Below are 24,147 nucleotides of genomic sequence, written 5' to 3'. Positions count from 1 at the left end.
AAAAAACGGATCCGTTAGAACCGTTTTCTCAACAATTGTGACGGATCCGTCACTATGTCGGAGCTGACTGACGCCAAACAACTGAAGTGTGAAAGAAGCCTTAGGGGTGTGTTTGGGTTAGGGTTGGAGTTAGATTTGGGGGTTTTCCACTGTTTAGGTACATCAGGGGGTCTCTAAACGCCACAGCCAAATTTGCGCTCAAATAGTCAAATTGTGCTCCCTCCCTTCCGAGCTCTGCCGTGCACCCAAACAGTGGTTTGCCCCCACATATGGGGCATCAGCGTACTCGGGATTAATTGGACAACAACTTTTGGGGTCCAATTTCTCCTGTTACCCTTGTGAAAATAAAAACTTGGGGGCTAAAAAATCTTTTTTGTGGAAAAAAAAAATATTTTTTATTTTCACAACTCTGCATTATAAACGTCTGTGAAGCACTTGGGCATTCAAAGTTCTCACCACACATCTAGATAAGTTCCTTGGGGGCTCTAGTTTCCAAAATGGGGTCACTTGTGGGGGGTTTCTACTTTTTGGGTACATCAGGGGGCTCTGCAAACGCAACATAACGCCCGCAGACCATTCTATCAAAGTCTGCATTCCAAAACGGCGCTCCTTCCCTTCCGAGCTCTGCCATGCGCCCAAACAGTGATTTACCCCAACATATGGGGTATCAGCCTACTCGGCATAAATTGCACAATAAATTTTGGGGTCCAATTTCTCCTGTTACCTTTGAGAAAATAAAAAATTGCAGGCTAAAAAATCATTTTTGAGGGAAAAAAAAAGGATTTTTTATTTTCACGGCTCTACTTTATAAATTTCTGTGAGGCACTTGGGGGTTTAAAGTGCTCACCACACATCTAGATAAGTTCCTTAAGTGGTCTAGTTTCCAAAATGGTGTCACTTGTGGGGGGTTTCTACTGTTTAGGCACATCAGGGGCTCTCCAAACGCGACATGGTGTCTGATCTCAATTCCAGCCAATTCTACATTGAAAAAGTAAAACGGTACTCCTTTTCTTCCAAGCTCTGCGGTGCGCCCAAACAGTGGTTTACCCCCACATATGGGGTATTGACGTATTCAGGAGAAAGTGCACAACAACTTTTGTGGTCTAATTTCTCCTGTTACCCTTGTGAAAATAAGAATTTGTGGGCGAAAAGATCATTTTTGTGTAAACAAATGCGATTTTTTATTTTCACGGCTCTACTTTATAAACTTCTGTGAAGCACTTGGGGGCTCAAAGTGCTCACCACACATCTAGATAAGTTCCTTAAGGGGTCTAGTTTCCAAAATGGTGTCACTTGTGGGGGTTTCCACTGTTTAGGCATATCAGGAGCTCTCTAAACGTGACATGGCATCCGATCTCAATTCCAGCCAATTCTGCATTGAAAAAGTCAAACAGCGCTCCTTCTCTTCCAAGCTCTGCGGTGCGCCCAAACAGTGGTTTACCCCCACATATGGGGTATCGGCGTATTCAGGAGAAATTGCACAACAACATTTATGGTTAAGTTTCTGTTTTTATACTTGTGAAAATAAATAAAAAAAAATGGTTCTGAAGTAAAATGTTTGCAAAAAAAAGCTAAATGTTCATTTTTGCCTTCCACATTGTTTCAGTTCCTGTGAAGCACGTAAAGGGTTAATAAACTTCTTGAATGTGGTTTTGAGCACCTTGAGGGGTGCAGTTTTTAGAATGGTGTCACACTTGGTTATTTTCTATCATATAGACCCCTCAAAATGACTTCAAATGTGATGTGGTCCCTAAAAAAAATGGTGTTGTAAAAATGAGAAATTGCTGGTCAACTTTTAACCCTTATAACTCCCTAAGAAAAAAAAAATTTGTTTCCAAAATTGTGCTGATGTAAAGTAGACATGTGGGAAATGTTATTTATTAACTATTTTTTGTGACATATCTCTCTGATTTAAGGGCATAAAAATATAAAGTTTGAAAATTGCAAAATTTTACAATTTTTTGCCATATTTCCATTTTTTCCATAAATAATCGCAAGTAATATCGAAGAAATGTTACCACTAACATGAAGTACAATATGTCACGAAAAAGCAATCTCAGAATCAGCAGGATCCGTTAAAGCGTTCCAGAGTTATAACCTCATAAAGTGACAGTGGTCAGAATTGTAAAAATTGGCCTGGTCATTAAGTACCAAATTGGCTCTGTCACTAAAGGTACCTTCACACTAAGCGACGCTGCAGCGATACAGACAACGATGCCGATCGCTGCAGCGTCGCTGTTTAGTCGCTGTGTGGTCGCTGGAGAGCTGTCACACAGACGGCTCCAGCGACCAACGATGCCGAAGTCCCCTGGTAACCAGGGTAAACATCGGGTTACTAAGCGCAGGGCCGCGCTTAGTAACCCAATGTTTACCCTGGTTACCATTGTAAAACTAAAAAAAAACAACACATACTCACATTCCGGTGTCCGGCGTCCGCTTCCCTGCACTCCTCCTGCATCCTGTGTCAGCGCCGAACATCTCCGGCATCTCCCACAGAGCAGAGCGGTGACGTCACCGCTCTGCTTTACGGCCGGCACTTACACAGGATGCAGGAGGAGTTTTTACAATGGTAACCAGGGTAAACATCGGGTTACTAAGCGCGGCCCTGCGCTTAGTAACCCGATGTTTACCCTGGTTACCAGTGAAGACATCGCTGGATCGGTGTCACACACACCGATTCAGCGATGTCAGCGGGAGATCCAGCGACGAAATAAAGTTCTGGACTTTCAGCAACGACCAACGATGGCACAGCAGGATCCAGATCGCTGCTGCCTGTCAAACACAACGAGATCGCTAGCCAGGACGCTGCAACGTCACGGATCGCTATCGTTATCGTTGTAAAGTCGCTTAGTGTGAAGGTACCTTTAGGGGGTTAAACAATTTAAAAAGACCCTGTTGTTTACTCAGCTTATTGTTTTAAAAGGTTTAGTACACTACTAGACAGTCACTGCTTAAATACTAAAATGTCCAATAGTAACAGTAAAGAAACACATTCTCACCTCCTGTACCAGCTCCATTGTCTGCCTTGTGGTATCTGACTGTCACTTGACCAGTGCATCCACATGATGTAACATTGTCATGTGACCACCAGGTATCAGAACACCGACATCATAGGAATGGCCCCATTAGTATTTTTTTTTTTTTTTTTTAAGCTATGGATACTAGCATGTAAACTGGGGTTGTCTTGTAGCAGACAACCGCTTTAATGTAGTTCATAGCTTTTTGAAACGTTTATTTCTTTTTCTTAGGACAGTTCCAGCTCTGTTGGTTCTGGAGACTTCACCGGTGTGAAAGAACTAGATGATATTAGCCAGGAGATATCCCAGCTACAAAGGTGAGTAGAAAGTTATATATTTTAGTTTACACAGTTCTGTAAAACATGTAAACATGTAAACGCGGGATTCCGCGCGTGTGCAGATGGAGATCGCGGCGGCCATTTTCCTGAAGCCCCGGGCAGCAGAGCGCTCCATCTGCGCACGCGCGGCCACAGGAAAGATGGCCGCGCCCACCGGTAAAGGGCGAATAGCGAAGACCGCGCTGTTTTGAATCTCCTGGGCAGTGGATCTTCTGTTTGGACATGCGCACACCACTACACCACCAACGTAATGATGAGCCTGATCTGGGGGAGAAACAGCGCTGTGACCACGCCCATCCGACCTGACCAACTTGAGTGACAGGACAAAACGGCCACTTCACAAAGGTATTTCGGCAGCCTAACGGGGGTGTAAAGGCACCAAAAAGGCAGTAATGTAAAGCCCAGCTCTGCCCCTATTTCACACTATTTTTATCTAATCTTTAAAAAACGGGGTGATAGGTTCCCTTTAAAAGTCAGTTAACATTTTCTCGCATACAGACATCTTGATGTGGAGTTTCCTTTATCAGGACTCCAATATAGGTCCTAAAGATGTAAGTTCCAATCATAGAAGGCGCTGGAGCTCCCACAGCATCTTCTGGGACCAAAGCTACCTCCTATCTGAGCAGCTGAACTCCTCATATTGCTCAGTAAATAGTAACTGCGGCATTTGAGGAGACTGCCAGAGGGAGAATGATACCTGTCAGTCCATTCACTCTCTCCCCACAGTTCGATTGCTGGATACCAATGGATTGCTGTGGTAACAATGTTCTCCAGGTCTTCATGGACCAAATCTCATCAGTTTCTGCCAGTGCAATAGTGTTTTGAAAGTTGTTCCTTCAAATAGTATACTTATGAATACCAGCTCACAATACCAATACACTGCAGGATGCAGCAGGCTCCCATGATAAAAGGTGACGTTAGCTCATGTGCAAAATACTGATGAACAACTGCTCACACATCATCTATGAGACGGTTGGCTGCCTAGTACCGTATTATAAATGCACACAAATGAATAAGGCTTGTATAAGGTGCTTGTATAAATAGATATGTGAGTAGTTGTTCATTAGTATTTTATTCTCTTTTCTCTGCTCTATGTAGAAACAGGAAGTCTCTTGTCCCTGCATTTATCATTCCCCTTTTCAACTTCTCCCCCTGACAGGGACTTTTCAAGCGACTTAAGACTCATATGACCTCCTGTTTCTGCATAGAGCTTAGAAGGATTCAGCTAGCTTGTATTTAATCACTTGATGTCGTAGACCTAATGGAAAAGAGATGAATTAGCTGGGTAGAAAGGCAAAATGAGCAATTGCCGTTACACAGGGCTGTATTATATGATGGCTGCAATATATTAAGAGGATACAAACTTTGATGGGAGTGCTACTTTAATGCACAAAATTGATAAAACAAAAATTCAGCTATGTCAATTTGGTATCACTATGTATCGCACTGACCCAACGAATAAAGATCACAGCTTTTGTGAGCTCCACATGAATAGCGGAACATTTAAAATGTAAAAAAAACATGTAGAATTGCTGTTTCTTTCCACAGAGTTAGTAAAAAATCGTGCCGCTGCTAAATACAATTTGTCCCATAAAATAACAAGTCTCATTTCTCACTAAGAACGAATTAGGCCTCATCCTTAATGGGTTAAGTATTTGGATACTTTCACAGATGTCTGTAATGCTTACATGTAATACATGCATTTGACTTTACCTTCTAGAGAAAAATATGCTTTAGAACAGGACATCAGAGAGAAAGAAGAGGCCATCAGACAGAAAAGCACAGAGGTGCAGGTATGTTTCCGATCAGACATGTTACCTTATATTTATTCCACCTTCAATGGGCATAAATCTGAGTACAGAACCAAGTGCATTATCAGACCCTGTATTGCAGGGTCCCGCCTCATGTTCTTGACAGGCTGCCGTACAAACTGTTGAGATTCATGCTCTTTGGCAGCCAGTAGAGTACACACAGGGATCCAGTTCTTACAGGGGCATGTAAAAGTTTGTTTAAGCAAGTTGGAGATGAAATGATCTCTAAAAGGCCTAAAGTTAAAGATGACATAATTTCCTTTGTATTTTAGGCAAAAAATATATATTTTCATCTTTTACATTGTAAAAATTACAAAAGGGAAAATGGACCAAAGCAATTGTTTTACACCTTGCATGGTTAGTACCTAGTAACACCCCCTTTTTAAAAGTATCACAGCTTGTAAACACTTTTTGTAGCCAGATAAGTTATTTCAATTCCTGTTTGAGAGATTTTCATCCATTCTTCCTTGGAAAATTCTTCCAGCTCTATGAGATTCACAGGTGGTCTTGCATGCACTGCTATTCTGAGGTCTAGACACAGATTTTCAATGCTGTTCAGATCAGGAGACTGTGGGGGCCATTCTATAACCTTCAGCTTGCGCATTTTGAGGTAGTCTATTTTGACATGTTTAAGATCATTATCCATTTGTAGAGGCCACCCTCTTCAAATTCAGGTTTTGTTTTTTTTACAGATGATGTTATGTTTTCATCAAAAATTTGTTGAAATTTAATTGAATCCATTTTTCCCTCTACCCTTGTAATGTTCCCCGTGTCATTGGCCTAATGGTTGTCAAGATGTTCTTTTCCTGAAATTCTGTGCCCTTTTTTCTCCACCAATACCTTTTATCATTGTGGCCAAAGAGTTCTATTTTAACCTCATTGGCCCACAGGACTTGTTTTCTAAATGCATGAGGCTTGTTTAGATGTTCTTTTACATACTTCTGAATTACTACTGAATTTTATGGTGAGGACACAGGAAAGGTTTTCTTTTGATGACTCTTCCAGGAAGGCCATATTTGTGCAGGTGTCTCTGAAGGGTAGAGCAATGTATCACAACACCAGAGTCTGCTAAATCTTACTGAAGGTCTTTTGTAGTTAATCCATGCCCTAATACAGGAAAACCATTATTATTATTATTATTATTATTATTATTATTATTATTATTATTATATGATTTGCCTCTCTAGCAATCCCATGAGCAGCTCTCACTGAAATTTTGCTTGGTCTTCCAGACCTTACTTTGACCTCCACTGTTCCTGTTAACTGCCATTTCTAATTGTATTTCGAACTGCGGAAATGACAACTTTAAAACACTTAGCAATCTTCTTATAACTTTCTCCTTGTAACGAATGGAAACTGAGGCACAGATGTTGAAGTTCACATTTGTTTTTATTATGATTTTTTTTTTTTTCCAAACTGTTTTTATTAAACATTTTCAATTAAACATTTTCAACATTAACATATCAATATGCAAACATAGGTACACGGGATTATTTCCCTCTTTCCGGTATTACAGAAGCCCATTATTAAAGACGGTAACTAATTTAGCGTTCCAGTTTGCAAATTAAAGGCAAAATACCTCTCAATCAAGATAAAGCATAGAATTCAACATGGAAATACAATACGAGTGGACTACCATTCTGTAACTAGATAACCCTAAATGGTGAAAGAGGGGAAGTTATAGCCAAAGAGAAAATGAAGAACAACAAAAAAAAAGGGGGGAGGGGTCAACAGACAGACTAGGGAAAGTCGAAGGGAGGGGGGGGAAACACACGGCTCCGCACTTCGCCCAATGTGTTATTTAAGAGACAACACCACTCACAAGGGTGCCCGGCCCGCTACCGTCTGTTCCAGGAACCATGTAGTTGTGCAGAAGCATTGTTTGAGCCTCTGTTGTATATGCGTCGGAAGAATGGGTATAAGTGGCTGCCATAGTTCAAAAAAATTTGGGGTTTTTAGTTCTTTCTGAAGGGATGCTTCCACCCAATCCATCCTAAATAGGAAGGAGTGTTTGTCCAGGAAGATCCTCAGGGTGGGCACATTAGGTGCCAGCCAGGTTTGTAAAATCGTTTTCCGGGCCGAGGCCGAAATCATGTACAAGAATTTTCTACCATAAGTGGGGATCACAGCCCCTTCATTAGTAATGTACCCGAAAAGAGCCCAGGCTGGAGTGAGAGCCACCCTATATGGTGTATGCGTATGAGTAAATACAAGTATGCGTTGCCAAAATTGTTGGATTTGTGGGCAAGCCCACAAGCAGTGGAACATGTCTGCCTCGACCTCTCCACACCTGGAACAGATCGGACTCGGTATATTACCCATAAGAAAGTTGCGCCTTGGCGAGATATAGGATTTATGCATAATCTTCAACGTCATTTCCCAATAAGATGTAAACGGTGTAAATTTAAGCGTATTCCTCAACATTTGTAGAATCAGAGTAGGTGTTAATGACGGGTCACTAAGCTGCCACTTCATTATTCCTGTGGAATGTTCTTCCCTCTCGGTCTCAGATCTTAGGAATGTATAGTAGTCTGACACAAGCCTTTTCGTCAGCTTGCATGTGGTAAGTTTGGTTATCAGCCTATCCTGCCAGTCATTATCACTGAAACCACAAGTAACACTCGTCACATAACTCTGTAATTGCATGAAGTGGAAAGGGTGTATACTGATGAAATCAAATAAGAGTGTCGCCTGGTTGAAGGTAAGGACCTTTTTGGAATGTACATCTACTATGTCTCCCACCCTGCCCAGGCCTAATGTTTGCCAACCATGAAAAATGTGGTGTGCCTTCCCTGCCTGAAACCTAGAATTAGTACAAAACGTCTGTGCCAGTGACACCCGTGGTGATAGCTTTAATCTTCGACGTATGACCGCCCAAGACCGCCAGATTGTTATAAACAGAGGATTGGATCTCAGCTCCTGGGGCACCAATGTGTAAGGCTCATGTAGTAAGTTTACCAGTGACCTGCCTCCCACTAATGATGTTTCAACTGCTAGAGCGTAGAGGTACCCTTCAACCAGTCTCGGAGAATTCGCATGTTTGCTGCAAGGTTATACAGCTTAATGTCTGGGAAATTCACTCCGCCACTGGTTCGGGTTTGTGTGAGGGTGTGGAATCCTATTCTGGGCCTCTTCCCCTGCCAAACAAATCTGCGAAACAGACGGTTAATATTATGTTCATCCACTGGTCTCAGATAAAATGGCAGGACATTGAATAGGTATAATAATCGGGGAAATGAGATCATTTTTATCAAATTTGCCCGGCCTATGAAGGACAAGGTAAACTTTTCCCATGCTGTCAACTCGTCCTGCAATGAGGTGATGTACGTTTGCAGGTTAGTTTTCTAAAGTTTTGCCGGGTCTCTCGTGATCTGAACCCCCAGGTAAGTCAAGGAGTGAGTCTTCCAACGTAAAGAGTGTTCCTGTGTCCAGCGTGGTTCGGGAGGCCCAGAGAGCATCATTGCCTCAGATTTACCAACATTTATGGTGAAACCCACCAACGCCCCCTTCTGTTCTATTATTCTAAGGAGCGGGCCCAGAGACTCCCGTGGATTTGACAGGAAGATCATTAAATCATCGGCGAAGGCCACAGTCTTAATTTCTGTCGCCCCACATCGTATGCCCTCAAGACCTGCCCAGCCATGGAGATACTGTAAAAGAGGGTCCAAAGCCAGGTTGAACAATAAGGGCGATATCGGGCATCCCTGTCTCGCCCCTCTTTCCAAATTAATCTGAGGGGACATCAAGTTGTTCACCCAGAGTCTAGTAGCCGCGCCACGCTGAATATTCTGCAAGAATCCCAGGAAAGTCTCTCCAAAACCCCTGTAGCGCAGTACTGTATTTAAAAATTTCCATGAGATAGAATCAAACGCTTTCTCCGCGTCAAGGCTGAGAAGCATTGTCCGGGGATAGTTTTGTTGTTTGGCCATAACCGTAGCCGCCACCGCCAATCGGACCCCTAAGGTCGAGTGTCGCCCCCTCGTAAACCCCAACTGTGAGGGTGTCAATACCTGTGGCAGAAATACCTGCATTCTATTCGCCAATATCTTAGTTAAAAGTTTGTAGTCTACATTCATTAGTGAAATAGGGCGAAAGGAACCCACATCAAGGGGATCTTTATTTGGCTTGGGTATAAGAATTGTGTGGGCCTCATGAAAGCCCTCCAGCACCTCCCCCTTAAGATAAATATCATTAAGTATATCCACTAAAATAGGGGTATTATACGGTTGCAAAAGCTTATAATATTCTATGGTCAGTCCATCAGGTCCCGGAGACTTATTATTGTGGAAAGATTTAATCGTCGATTGCACCTCCTCAATGGTTATCGGGGCAGACAAAAAATCTCTCTGCTCTGCTGTCAGCTTTGTGGGCTCCACCGAGGAAATTAAGTCCCATGCACCCTGGGCGTCATACGGTCTCTCTTTATAAAGTGTGGTATAATATGTTATAAACGCTTGCTGTATCTCAAGTGGCGAGGTGACCAGTCGGTTACTTTTGGGTTGTTGAATCTGCAGGATTGTGCGCTTGGAGGTATGCGGCTTAGTCAGGCGGGCCAGTAAACTACCCGTCTTCCCCCCCCATCTATGGTAATGATTTTTCGTGAACTCTATATTCCTGGTTGCTTGGGCAATAGTAAAAGCATCTAGCAGTTGTTTGGCGGAGAAGTAGTTTTGTTTATTAATGTCTGTAGGGTCTCTCAAGTACGCCTGGTGTGTGGCTAGCAGGTCAGTATGAAGAAGATTATACCTAGTTCTCCTTTCCTTTTTTTGGTGTATCATGTATGAAATGACATGGCCTCTCATGACGGCCTTAGATGTGCGCCACATCAGTGAGGTATCCGAAGATGAGGACATGTTATCGTCCAAAAAGTTGTTCCAGTGGACCTGGAGGAACTGTTTGAAATCCTCCGAGTTAACCAAATAGGATGGAAACCTCCAGGGCGCCGAAGAGCCCCTCGGAGGCTCCATCCCCAGTCCCCTAATTGGTGCGTGGTCCGATATCATGATAGACTCTATTGTGGTTTCTGATATCCTTTCGAATAGAGTTTCTGTTACTAGGAAGTAGTCTATCCTAGAATGGGTATCATGGACCCTCGAGTAGAATGTGTAGTCCCTTTCCGTGGTATGAAGCACCCGCCACGGATCACACAACCCAGTGTGCTGCATAATCTTTAAAATGACTGAAGTAGCACGTTTGTCATGGGAAGCCACGGAAGATCTATCCAGGTGTGGATCAAGGACAGCATTAAAGTCGCCGCCCACAATTAAATTATCTGTGCGCTTTGTCAGAATAAATTGATATAACTCTGAAAAGAAAGTAGTATTGGGATAATTTGAAGCATAGATATTCAATAGTGTGTATACTGTGTTTCCAATTTGGATCGCAAGATATAAAAACCGTCCCTCAGTGTCTGAGTATTCATCAAGCAAGGTGTAAGGCAGAGAATTCCCCAGCAAAATCGCCACTCCGCGCGACTTGGAAACAAACGGCGCTGAAAAGCAATGCTGAATCCAAGGTGCTCTCAAAGTGTTATCATCCCCTTGCCTCCAGTGAGTCTCCTGCAAGAAGACCACATCAGGCTTCAGCCTCTTTAGGTGCGTAAGGACCCGTTTACCACATTCCAAGATACAAAAGTGTATGGCTGTGTGTTAAGTGGTGTGTTACTCATCCTACCCCAGTCCTGGGCGTCTCAAAATGCTGAAAATCCTGCATCTGGATCCTGTGGTCCCTGTCCCAGCGAGCAGGACCCTCCAGGAAGTCGGTAAGGCGTACAGAGTCGTGTGTTGGTGGAGAGGGGAAGGGGAGTCCACACAAGGGTAAAAACAACATAAGAACAAACCTATGATAGAAAAACATCAGTTATAACACATTAAAACATTAATCTGAAGCCGTGAGCATACAGGGTAGAAGATTGCAATAATCTCAAGCTAGGTGTTTAACACCCTATAACTTCTCCTAGCCAGTGTCCTCTTGAGGAATGAGCCTAACCCTAGCCTCATCAGGATCTGTGTACACCGTAAAACGTCAATTTTCCCGCACTCTGAGTTTAACAGGATATTGCAACTGGAATCTAATGTTGTGTTCCGCCAGATAGGAGCACACAGGCGTAAATAATTTTCTCTTGTCTGAGACCTGTTTTGAAAAGTCCTGAAAAATTAAGATCTTGAGGCCACGGACTGAGACATTACGCTTTTGTCGATATGCTCTAAGGATTGCTTCCTTGGACACGTAGTGCAGGAATTTGGCTATTGCAGGTCTCGGTTTCTTGTTGTCTGCTGGCATGGTGTCCCCTATACGGTGAGCCCTTTCAAGCAGTGGGGGGTATTGTGGGAAGGAAAGTTCCAGAGCCGCAGGCAAGTCTTTGGTCAGGAAAAGAGTAAGGTCCTCTCCTCTGATGGTTTCTGGGATACCCACAAATCGTAGATTATTTCTTCGGCTGCGGTTTTCCAGATCATCATTGTGCTCCCTCAATTGCTTAATTTCCTCCTGTTGCTGTGCAAGCATCTGATGAAGCTCTGCGGTTGATGTTTCACATGTCTGGGTACGAGCCTCCAGGTTCCCCACTGTGTGCGATAGAGTCGTGACCTGCGCCAGCACTGCTGTAATTGAGTCCCGTAATTCATCGAATTTCTTGTCAAACATGGGCATTAGAATACGTGAAACATCCAGAGCCAGAGTGTCGGCTCTGGTCTGCTCTAAGTTGTTCTGGGGGCGTACTTTGGCAGATTATCCACTTGAGGGCGAGCCTGTACCTGCATGCTTAGGAGGTGATGGAGCAGGCTCAGCCATTGCTTTTGTCTTGTCCTTGCTGGTAAGGTCTGTGGTCTTTTTTAGTGGTTTGGGTGCCATGTTATACACAGGTACTGTAAGAAACCTTTCCATTAGATTAGCAATATCAAAAAGGTGGCGGCTTCGGAGAATTGTACGACCTTCTACCCCATGTCCCTACTCACGGTACTTCAAATCATTTAACAAAGGGTTACAAAACCTTCCATTACGTGGATTATTACTGAGCTCGGGAGCACTTTCAGCTCCTTCTGGTGAGTCACATGCAGCCCTATGACAGTCTCTGATCAATGCAAAAAAGGCTGTGCAGCAACCAATACCACAGGGGTGAACAGTTCCTCTGTCAAACAATGATCAAATAGCAGCCATGTAAGCAACACGCCTCCAGCAAAAACTCCCGCAGGGATGAAGCTTATAATCACTCCTCCACACACACAGCCCCCACCCCAGAAAACCCGTTCCACAGTGAGTCCCGTGTGCGTGATAATCTTGTCTCACCCCAGTCACAGACTGATAGCTGATGCATTAGGCGACTTTCAGGCTGAAGGGGTTAACACAGTCTTCACTGCCCTGCACTGAGTAGCTCTCTTGTGAGAGGAGGGGGGAAGGGCCTCCTCTGTCCGTACACACTGCCCCTGCACAAACCTCCAAGTGACTCTCTCCTTTGTGCCTCCTTTAGGGTTAAGTCTTTGCTGGGGGGAGGAGGTGTTGCTGTCTCTCCGTGTGAATCTGGGATCCCCACAGAACAGTCTCTCCCCCACTGCAGTGATGGACGATAAGGAAGGGGAGGGGGACAATGTGCTCACAGTTGCTGCAGTTCGTACAGTCCTTGACAGGCACACAGCTCCAGGGAGAGGGCACTATCAGGCTCCACTCCTACCTGCTTCCAGCTACCAGGTAGTGCAGCAGATCACTTCGATGGTCAGGTCCTCCAGGCCCCTAAGATGGCGGCCGTCTGCACCCACGATGTCTGCAAGCTGCTCTCAGGCTCTTCCAGCCCTGTCTTCCGGGACAAGCACACTGCTCCTGTTGCCTGATGGTGTCCACAGCTCCTCAGCGTCTTCTCTCCCCTTTCTGTGGAGATTTGAAGCCAGATGGACATGGATTCTGGCACTGCATGCAGGAGCTCTGTTAAGATGCGGCCATTCAGATGCCCCGCCTCCCGGAAGTCTCTTTTTATTATGATTTAACGTGGAACCTCGGGACCACGGTCCGGGGGGCTCCGAAGGGGGCGTGACTACGTGAGCCCCAGACACCCGTGGTAAGTCCCCTCGAACAGGGTCTGATTGGAATGCCTGGGGGACACAGGTGCTACCTCCAGTTAGACCCCGGAGTCGTGGCAGCTGTCCCAGTGGGACAAGCGGACAAACAGGGTTAGCAGGAGATGTGGAGCTAAGCAGATGATATCGGGTGTACAGGTAGCAGTTGGTACCGGCGGTACTGGCGTTGTCTGGAGATGAGGATGGCAGATTGGCGGGACGAGACAGAACTGGTGTAGACAGAGCGAACATCGTCCAAGATAGCCGGGTAACAGGTAGCTGATGATCTGTGGAGACAGACAATATAAGCAGAGCACTGGCAGAGGACTTTAGAAACAGAAGCACATGCTAGCAGAAACCTGAAGAAGCAACAGTGGATACTTGTTGCTTCGGCGCCCTCCATATGGTGGAGGAGCTAGAAGTAGTAATCATCAACACGCCATTGGCCAAAAGCACTTTTTGAAAAATGCGCGCTGTCTCTTTCAGAGACTGGGAGCGAGCGCGCGCACGACCTAAGCACGCTGCCCGAGAACCTGCTGGCCGCGCGCCAGGAAGGGGAGGCAAAGGCTGTATCCTGAAAGGGTGGAGTCGGCACAGAGCGGGTGTCCCGACGGGGACCCCGCGAAGGTACAGGGACCGGACCGGGTGTAACACTCCTGCTTTATGGGCCTCCACCATTTTCAGAGTGCTAGGCAGCTGCTTAGAAGAACCTATGGCCGTTGTTTTTTGGCACAAGGTTAGAGGAGGCTGGGTGTTTATAAAGCTGGGAAATTTGCATCACTCGGCCTTTCCCAGTGATGATGGAGAACAAGCCATAACCCTAACAGGCTAATTAGGGTCTGAAACCTTGGTCAAAGTTATAAGAGCACACTGATCTCCTAGAACGCCCAAACATTTGCAACGGCCCATTTTCCTGTTTGTAATTTTTAAAGTGTAAAAAATGACCATATATTTCTTTTTTGCCTAAAATACTGAGGAACTGTGTCATCTTTAACTTTAATGCCTTTTAGAGATAATTTCTTCTTCAACTTGCTTAACTGTTCACAATAACCGTAATATTGAAAATTGGCTCAAACTTTTAGATGCCACTGTATGTCCAAACAGTGAGCAGTTTATTAAAGTCCATAAACGATCACAGTTCACAAATCAAAATAGCCTTTTCCCTGCACAAAGGTGTGACAAAATAAAGAACACTGCACAGACAGCCGATATGGGCTCACCCGTTTAGAATAAAGTTCACTCTCCCGCTAGTAGAGACTGACTAGTACAACACGGTCCTTTTCTCCTCCCACACACAGACATCTCTGGGTTTGCTCAGCTGCCTTATAAACCACTTGGAAAGCATCGACTGGAGATATGAGAGTGACCATTCTCACATAAGCTCTTTTGGTTGCTCCTAAACCTTGAACCCAAAGTACAATCCCATTAAAAACTTCCCAGCAACCTACTGTTGCTGGAACCTCTCTGGGGCTTCCATCACCAAGGCAAGCCACTTCGGTGACACATGCCTCCCATCCAGGACTACCATATTCTTTCCTACAAAAGTCAGAGCTGTGTCAATGTAATCTTTGCTTGAAGGGTTTGTTAAATGCTAAGTAGTAATTTTTCAACATTTGTCAGATCCTCACAATGATGTTAGTGAAAAGTTTTGTGTGAAACTTTTCCAGGTGAGTGCTATATTTTGAACTATAGAGGAACGTATTTGAAATTTTAAATGAAACAATATTTAAAAAATTATTGTGTTATTGCTTTTTCCACTTTTGCACTATAGACTTATTTCAGAACCTCCATCACAGGTCCAGTCCCCATGTGATCCTTTGAGCACCACTTGTGTCCGACGTTTAGCATGCTTTATTAATTTTGTTCTTATGCTCCTGTGACAAAGCAAAACAATTAAACAATTTTTGTGAATAAGATTTAAAGAAAAAAAAAAGAATCTTAACCCCTTAATTTGTCACTATGCTTAGCCAGCATAGGTAATTGCTTCTTATAAACCAGATAGCTCCTTATTAGTATACCTCTATACCTTTCATGCACGGCTTGAACATCACCCAAATAAAGAGCTAAATCGAATGATACCACACAGAATGAGTGCAAATATCTACTTAATGTGTGTCTTTTTAGGAGCTTCAAAATGATTTAGATCGTGAGACGTCAACACTTCAGGAACTAGAAGCACAAAAGCAGGATGCACAGGACCGACTGGATGAAATGGACCAACAAAAAGCTAAATTAAAAGACATGCTGAATGATGTAAGGCAAAAGTGCCAGGAGGAAGGTCAAATGGTGAGCATTAGTGTTCAATATTTATTGATTTATTTTTATCTATTACATTGACATTTGATATAAAAATCTATAGTTTAAGGAATATTTAGTACAGCTAAGTTATGTACAACCTTATTGGATGCCCACTGTCATTTGGCGGGTGGTGTGGGTCCTCACTTTCCGGTGACGTGTTTTGATGTTGCTGCAGTATAAGGGGGTTCACTAAATGTTGCCCTAGCAGCAGTTTTTGTTATAGAAAGGATGTGTCCGTATTTTATCTTGGTTGTGATAGCTCAGCAGACTACACTATTGTGTCCAGCTTTAAAGATGGATACCATTGGAAAAATTTCAAACACAATCCATAGTTGCTTTTTACCCAATAGGTCCATCAAGAAAGCAGGCCAAATGTAATAACATAGTAAAGACCTCTGATTAGCAGTAAGCATAACATTATGTATCGATGAATGACGCTATCTATGTGTTTCCACACCTATATCTGTCTGTCTTGTGAAACTTTTATTTGCAGATAGATGATGCTATACATCTCCTGGGGTAACCAGTGATATTCTCTTAGTATAGTGTTTGTTCACAGCCAAATAATGAACAGATACTCTACTAAGAAAATATCATTGGTTACTTCAGCAGCAATATAGGACCATCTACAGTGAAGGAAATCATTATTTGATCCCTTTCTGATTTTGTAAGTTTCCCCACTGACAAAGACACAAACAGTCTACAATTTTAATGGTAGGTTAATTTTAACATTGAGAGATAGAATATCAAAAATAAAATCCAGAAAATCACATTGTATAAATTATATAAATGTATTTGCATTTTGCAGTGTGAAATAAGTATTTGATCCCTCTGGCAAACAAGACTTAATACTTGGTGGCAAAACCCTTGTTGGCAAGCACAGCAGTCAGACATTGTTTGTAGTTGATGATGAGGTTTGTGCACATGTCAGGAGGCATTTGGGTCCACTCCTCTTTGCAGATCATTTCTAAATCATTAAGATTTTGAGGCTGTTGCTTGGCAACTCAGAGCTTCAACTCCCTCCATAAGTTTTCTATGGGATTAACCTCTGGAGACTGGTTAGGCCACTCCATAACCTTTTTTTTAAGCCACTCCTCTGTTGCCTTAGCTGTATGTTTTGGGTGTCTTGCTGGAAGACCCATTTTTAATGTCCTGGTGGAGGGAAAGCGGTTGTCATTCAGGATTTTATGGTGCATGGCTCCATCCATTCTCTCATTGATGCGGTGAAGTAGTCATGTGCCCTTAGCAGAGAAACACCCCCAAAACACAATGTTTCCACCTCCATGCTTGACAGTGAGGACGGTGTTCTTTGGGTCATAGGCAACATTTCTCGAACCTCCAAACACAGCGAGTTGAGTTAATGCCAAAGACCTAAATTTTTGTCTCATCTGACCCCAGCACCTTCTCCCAATCACTCACAGAGTCATCCAGATGTTCATTGGCAAACTTCCGATGGGCCTGCACATGTGCCTTGTTGAGCAGGGGAGGGCCTTGCGGGCGCTGCAGGATTTTAAGCCTTTACGATGTAATGTGTTAGCAATGGTTTTCTTAGCGACTGGTCCCAGCTGCCTTGAGATCGTTAACAAATTCCCCCCGTGTATTTTTAGGCTGATCTCTCACCTTCGTCATGATCAAGGATACCCCATGAGGTGAGATTTTGCATGGGGCCCAGATCGATGCGGATTGACAGTCATTTTGTATTTCTTCCATTTTCTCCTGGTACTCCGGTTTCCTTCCACATTCCAAAAACATAATAGGGAAAGGGATTCTAGATTGTGAGTCCCATCAGGGACAGCGATGATAATGTGTGCAAACTGTAAAGCGCTGCAGAATATGTTTGCGCTATATAAAAATAAAGATTATTATTATTTTCTTACAATTGCACCAACAGTTGTTTCCTTCTCACCCAGCGTCTTACTTATAGTTTTGTAGCCCATTCCAGCTTTGTGCAGGTCTATGATCTCGTCCCTGACATCCTTAGAAAGCTCTTTGGTCTTGCCCATATTGTAGAGGTTAGAGTCGGACTGATTAATTGAGTCTGTGGACAGGAGTCTTTTATAAAGGTGACTATGTAAGACAGATGTCTTTATTGCAGGTATCGAGTTGATTAGAAGCGTCTAAAAGGTCTGTAGGAGCCAGAACTCTTAATGGTTGGAAGGGGATCAAATATTTGTTTCTCACTGCAAAATGCAGTTTATATAGCTAATATAATTTATACAATGTGATTTTCTGGATTTTATTTTTGATATTCTATCTCTCAATGTGAAAATTACCTACGCTTAAAATTATAGACTGTTCATATCTTTGTCAGTGGGCAAACTTACAAAATCGGCAAGGGATCAAATACTTATTTCCTTCACTGTATCTGCAAATGAAGCTATGAACAAACACTATATTAATATAGTATCATTGTATACACCAGAAGATGCATACTTGCCCGAATAGACTAATTAAAGTAATTCACAAAATTATTCACCCAGACCAGAGCAAATTTATTTTGGGTCAGTCTAAAGCCGATAATATGAGAGGCCACGTAATTACACTGTTGGGTTTGAAAGGACAGGAAGATTGGGCCTTGGCATCTCTGGATGCTGCTGTGACATTTTATTCGGTTAAGTGGGCCTACCTTGAAAAAGCCCTTCAACAATTTGGCTTTGAACAATGCTTTAGAAGGTGGATTGCAGTCCTGTATAGCTCTCAGAAAGCCAAGGTCCTGATTAATGCTTTTATGTCCTTGTTGATTCCCTTGGGGAGAGGGACAAGACATGGGTGCCTACTTTTGTTTGCCATTGCCAAGGAACCACATACGTACAGGGTACAGTATTTCATTTCTAACCAGAATGTTTTCTTAGCTGCTTTTCATTGAGAACAAGTGTGCATGCAATTTTCAGAGCTTCATTGGAAGTGGAGAGAGATCTCCTTGCCCACCTATATTTCTATTCTTAACAAAATGCACCCGGGCCCTGTTCTTTAAATAACCTATTTAACCCCAATATGCCATAAATATCCCACATTGGACATCTCTGTTAAAGCTGTATTTCCATATAAGAGAATTCAATCCTCAATTAGAGCTGGCTGCAGGTATATTTTGATGGTTGCAACTTTCACATGTAAGTCAGCCTTCACCTCTGCTAAACAGGACTACTTCAGAACGATCATGCCTACTTTATCGCACAACTCCAAACAGTTATTTAAAACTTTTAACTCCCTGCTCCGCTCACCACTGCTCCTTCCAACCTCCCTCATCTCTTCACAAGACTTTTCCGCACATTTCAAAAATAAGATTGACCAAATCGGGCAAGTCTTTACTGCTGAACCACCAGAAGCCCTATGTATATGGCCTTATTCACACATCAGTATTTTTGCATTAGTATTTATATGCCAGAACTAGGATTGTCTCCAAAACACAGAACAGGTGTCAGTCTTTAAATTATAGCTTTTCTCTGTATGTCCCACTCCTGGCCTTGGCATGAAAATACTGATGTGTGAAATAGGCCTGTCAGATCACCTCCCTTCCCCCCATAACCTTTCCTCCCCACCATCACTGAAGGACTGCTTACTCATCATCTCCCCAAACTGCACCCCACTACTTGACCCCATCCAGTCCCACCTGCTCCCCAACCTCACCACGCTTCTTATCCCCGCCCTAACCCATCTTTACAACCTATCACTAACTTCTGGTATCTTCCCTTCTGGTTTCAAACGTGCCACAATCACACCTGGAATCAGTGGTGCGCTAAAAGTAAATAATAATGGATCCTGTATTGTAGTATTGTCTGTTGTGGGTTCTCCCATTGATTTTCATACAATCTGACTTATTAGTGTGGAGTCTGCATGTATAAAATTTTGGAAGCAGAATTTCTGTCTACACTACCTAGATTTAGAGGCATATTCCACAGTATGCTACCATGTCTGAAGTCTTTTATTTTTTTCCTCTTGGTCTTGATTAAAACAAAATTAAATAAAACTGTGCTGTGTGATAAAAATAACATAGTACCTATTGTGTCCTGTTTTGTTTTATCATAGATTTCCTCACTAAAAGTACAAATTCAGTCCCAAGAATCCGATGTACAGGCACAGGAAGATGAACTTAATAGGGCCAAATCAGAGCTAAACAGATTACAACAGGAAGAGAACCAGCTGGAGCAGAGTATCCAAGCAGGAAAGATTCAACTGGAGACCATTATAAAGTCATTGAAATCAACACAGGAAGAAATTAATCAGGTAAGCTAATTTAAAAATGAAACACTACTTTATTAGAATTTAAAATATCATGAAATTGACAGCCCATAAGACCACTACACAATCTATGGATCTGTGCTGTTTCCGTATCGCTGCTCCATCTTCAGCCAGCTGATTGTTAGGTGTACCTGTAGCCTCACACCATCCCCAATTGTTCTGATATTCTGAAGATAATTTATCAGTTTTCGAGACCCGGAAAGCCCTTTGAACCACCAAAATCACTAAAAAGGTTGTCCAGGTTTATGTAGAAAAATAAAACACAGAGTGAGTGCAGACTGCTGAATTGTGATAGTTTGCGATGCACACACTGTCTCCCGTATTGCTGAGGCAAGCAGGCAGTAGTTATGTGACCGCATGTATGCGATTTGCATACTTATGGTCATGTACTACAACATGGAACGAATGTCAATTTGTAGCTTTCACATTAAGTGCATGGTCTGTGCTTGCATTAAATGTATTATTTGTTAACTGAACAACTGCTCCCGTACAGGGATCTGGTTGTCATTTTTTAACCTCTTCATGATAGCATAGTATTTAGCGGGATCACGAGATGAAGCCACCCTATACCCAGCAAATCATGGCTGTCATAGCAACCCATCGGCAAACGCAGGTTGCTGATGGGTTCCTATGGCAGCCGGGGGCCCGCTGAAGACCCCCCATGCTTTTCATTACAGAGCTTCTTTGAGACCCTGCCTGTGTCTGGGCTTCAAAGGACACCGTGATTTTTACTATATGCAGCCATGATGTGGCATCTCTGTATATCGCGCAAGCCGTCACGATCGCAGCTTCAAGTCCCCCAAGGAGACTAATAAGAACAGTGTTAAAAAAAAAAAAAAAAAAAGTTTTGAAAGATATGAACAAAAACTATATAAATGTCAAAGTTCAAATCACCCCCCCTTTTTGCCCCATTAAAAAATATTTTAAAAAATACACTTGATATCGCTGCATTCAGAAAAGCCTGATCTATCAAAATGTAAAAACAATCAGTAGACACCATAAACATCAAGTAAGCCAAAATTAAATTGTTAAGCCTGATCTATCAAAATGTAAAAACAATCAGTAGACACCATAAACATCAAGTAAGCCAAAATTAAATTGTTTTGGTCTCTGCAATTCCACAAAAAGTTCTTTAATAATTGATAAAACGTCACATCTATCTGAAAATGGTATATATAAAAACTAGTGATGAGCGAGTGTACTCGTTGCTCGGGTGGTCTCCGAGTATTTGTGAGTGCTCGGAGGTTTAGTTTTCTTCGCCTCATCTGCAAGATTTACAGCTACTAGCCAGCCTGAGTAACACTGGTGGTTGCCTGGTTGCTAGGGAATCCCCACATGTATTCAAGCTGTCAGCTGTAAATCATGCTGCTGAGGCAACGAAAACTAAATCTCCGAGCAAATACTCGGACATCACCCGAGTACCCTCGCTCATCACTAACAAAAACGTTCTCTTGTTAGGAAAAAAATAAGTCGTCGCACAGCTCCATCAACCGAAAAATGGAAAATGGCAGCACAACTCCCCAACTTTTTTTCACCCCTAAAATAATAAAAAACTAAGCGTGTTTCGTATCATACTGGTGACGAATCATATTGTGTGGTCATTTTTATCACAAAATGTACACCATAAAACATTTCCTAAAGCCCAATGTCAGAATTGCATTTTTTTCACAATTTCTCCCCAGTTGGAGCTTTTTTCCCATTTTCCAGAACAATACGTGGTAAAATGATTGGTGTCAATCAAAAGTCCAACTTGCAAGACCTCATGCATTTATGTGAACAGAAAAATAAAAAAGTTATGGCTCTGGGAAAAGGTGAGACGCAAATATAGGAATTGTTCCTGTCTTGAAGGGGTTAATATATCCGCATGATAGGACGAAAGACAAGTGATCATCAAAAACAAAACAAATTAATGCATCCAGGGCTGTGGAGTCTGAGTCAGAGCCCATTTTGGTGGAGTCGGAGGTTCGGCTTACCGACTCCACAGCCCTGAATGCAAGTGTAATTGGTAAAGACTTGATAATATTGGCAATTGGCTTTTGTATGGGTAAGCTATCTTCTTTTGTACCAGGAATCATAAGATTTTGCATCACAATAGTAACAATGCATAAGAATTTGTGTTTACCCAAATCAGCACAGAGTGACATATAAAATGCTATAGGGATTTTTTTATACTGTAGTCCACCTTACAGTATCAGAAATTTCCAATGTGCCATCAAAACTGACAAAAATTTCTGATCTTTACTTTCAAGCCTTCCTTTATTTTTTTGCAGGCCTCAATTGCACATGTTGCTTTAAAGGGACTCTGTCACCTGAATTTGGAGGGAACAATTTTCAGCCATAGGGGCGGGGTTTTCGGGTGTTTGATGCACCCTTTCCTTACCCGCTGGCTGCATGCTGGCTGCAATATTGGATTGAAGTTCATTCTCTGTCCTCCATAGTACATGCCTGCACAAGGCAATCTTACCTTACGCAGGCGTGTACTATGGAGGACAGAGAATGAACTTCAATCCAATATTGCAGCCAGCATGCAGCCAGCGGGTAAGGAAAGGGTGAATCAAACACCCGAAAACCCCGCCCCTATGGCTGAAAATTGTTCCCTCCAAATTCAGGTGACAGAGTCCCTTTAAAAACAGTAGTACACAGACATTTAATCCATAAATTAATTATGTAAGGCCTGAGATCTGTTTCACTTTACTGTTCAGGCCCCATATTCACCGTCATCCAATTAGTGTAGAGATAAACAGCTTTGTAACCTCTTCACATCATATAACATAAATTTGCGTCGTATGTCATGTCCGTGCCTTGGATGGGCTCATGCCGAGCCCACATCTTGGCAAATGATGGCTGATTTATTCACCCATCATGTGCCTTTAATAGCTCCGCTCCACCTGCAGCTCTTCACCTGTTAAATCCTACTGTCAATCTCTTGACAGCTGCATTTAAAGGGAATCTGTCAGCAGGTTTTTCTATGTAATCTGAAGATAGCAAATTTTAGCTACCTGAAATATATGTTAACCCCTTCATGACTGGAGGTATTTTCGTTTTTCGCTCCCCTCCTTCCCAGAGCCATAACGTTTTTATTTTGTTGTCAGTATGGCCATGTGAGGGCTTGTTTTTTGCAGGTCGAGTTGTACTTTTGAACGGCACCATTGATGTTAACATATCGTGTACTGGAAAACAGGAAAAAAGTTTCAAATGCAGTGAATTTGCAAAAAAAGTGCAATCCCACAGATGTTTTTTTGTTTTGGTTTTAACATATCGTGTACTGGAAAACGGGAAAAAAAAACCCAAGTGTGGTGAAATTGCAAAAAAAAGTGCAATCCCACAAGTGTTTTTTTGTTTTGCTTTTCAACTATGTTCACTAAACGCTAAAACTGACCTACCATTATGATTCTCCAGGTCATTACAAGTTTATAGACACCAAACATGTCTAGGTTCTATTTTATCTAAGTAGTAAAAAAAAAAATCCAACCTTTGTAAAAAAAATAAAACAAATTGTGCCATTTTCTGATACCCATAGCGTCTCCATTTTTTGTGATCTGGGGTTTGGTGAGGACTTAATTTTTGCGTGCCGAGCTGATGTTTTTAAAAATAACATTTTGGTGCTGATTTGATCTTTTGATCACCCGTTATTGCATTTTAATGCAATGTCGCGGTGACCAAAAAAAGTAATGCTGGCGTTTTTACTTTTTTTCTCGCTACGCCGTTTAGCAATCAGGTTAATCCTTTTTTTTATTGATAGATCGCATGATTCTGAACGCGGCGATACCGGCGATGTGTTTGATTTTTTTATTGTTTTATTTTGAGTGGGGAAAGAGGGGTAATTTGAACTTAAATATTTTTAAAAACTTTTTTTTTTTTTTTTTTTTACTTTTGGCATGGGAGGCTAGAAGCTGCCATAACCCGATTGACTCTGCTACATACAGGCGATGATCAAATTGCCTGTATGTAGCAGAATTCCTTGCTATGAGCGACGACCACCGGGCGGCGCTCATTGCAATGTAGCAGTGACAACCATAGAGGTCTGCAGGAGACCTCTGGTTGTCATGCCAACCTGTCGGTGATCTGCGATCGTGTGACGGGTCACCGATGGGCGGATTTTCGATGCACTTGCTGGAAGCGCTTGTTAAATGCCAGTGTCAGTTTGACAGTGGTATTTAATGGGTTAACAGCCTCGGGTGGATCGCGATTCCTCCCGCGGCTGTTAGGGGCACATGTAAGCTATTCATAACAGCTGACATGTGCCGGGAATGTTGTGTGCTCCCCGCCGGAGCTCACATAAAAGGGAAGGTGTCCGACATCGGCTTATTATTACACCCAATGTCGGAAAGGGGTTAATATGATGCAATACAACTTTGTCCTTGCGCTCGGTATTGTATATGAGTAACATAATTTTTAT

The 24,147-nt window shown here is 42.7% G+C and overlaps 2 protein-coding genes across 9 annotated transcripts in view; one reads left to right on the top strand and one right to left on the bottom strand.

The window, feature by feature from the left end:
• EPS15L1 (epidermal growth factor receptor pathway substrate 15 like 1) overlaps positions 1 to 24,147 on the top strand; it is a 323,253-nt gene that overhangs the window by 96,152 nt on the left and 202,954 nt on the right. For all 8 annotated transcript variants that reach the window (XM_077252909.1, XM_077252893.1, XM_077252875.1 and 5 more), the window contains 4 exons: positions 3,249 to 3,334; positions 5,076 to 5,148; positions 15,336 to 15,497; positions 19,536 to 19,733. In XM_077252909.1, the coding sequence (XP_077109024.1) occupies positions 3,249 to 3,334; positions 5,076 to 5,148; positions 15,336 to 15,497; positions 19,536 to 19,733 (519 nt within the window). The remainder of the gene's footprint in view (positions 1 to 3,248; positions 3,335 to 5,075; positions 5,149 to 15,335; positions 15,498 to 19,535; positions 19,734 to 24,147) is intronic.
• C1H19orf44 (chromosome 1 C19orf44 homolog) overlaps positions 1 to 24,147 on the bottom strand; it is a 497,340-nt gene that overhangs the window by 343,665 nt on the left and 129,528 nt on the right. The gene's annotated exons all lie outside the window — the stretch shown is intronic.

This window comes from Ranitomeya variabilis, chromosome 1 (genome assembly GCF_051348905.1).
Source record: "Ranitomeya variabilis isolate aRanVar5 chromosome 1, aRanVar5.hap1, whole genome shotgun sequence".
NCBI classification, from domain to species: Eukaryota; Metazoa; Chordata; class Amphibia; order Anura; family Dendrobatidae; genus Ranitomeya; species Ranitomeya variabilis.
The sequence above is the reverse complement of the archived record's forward strand: the minus strand, read 5'-3'. Positions and strand labels throughout refer to the sequence as shown.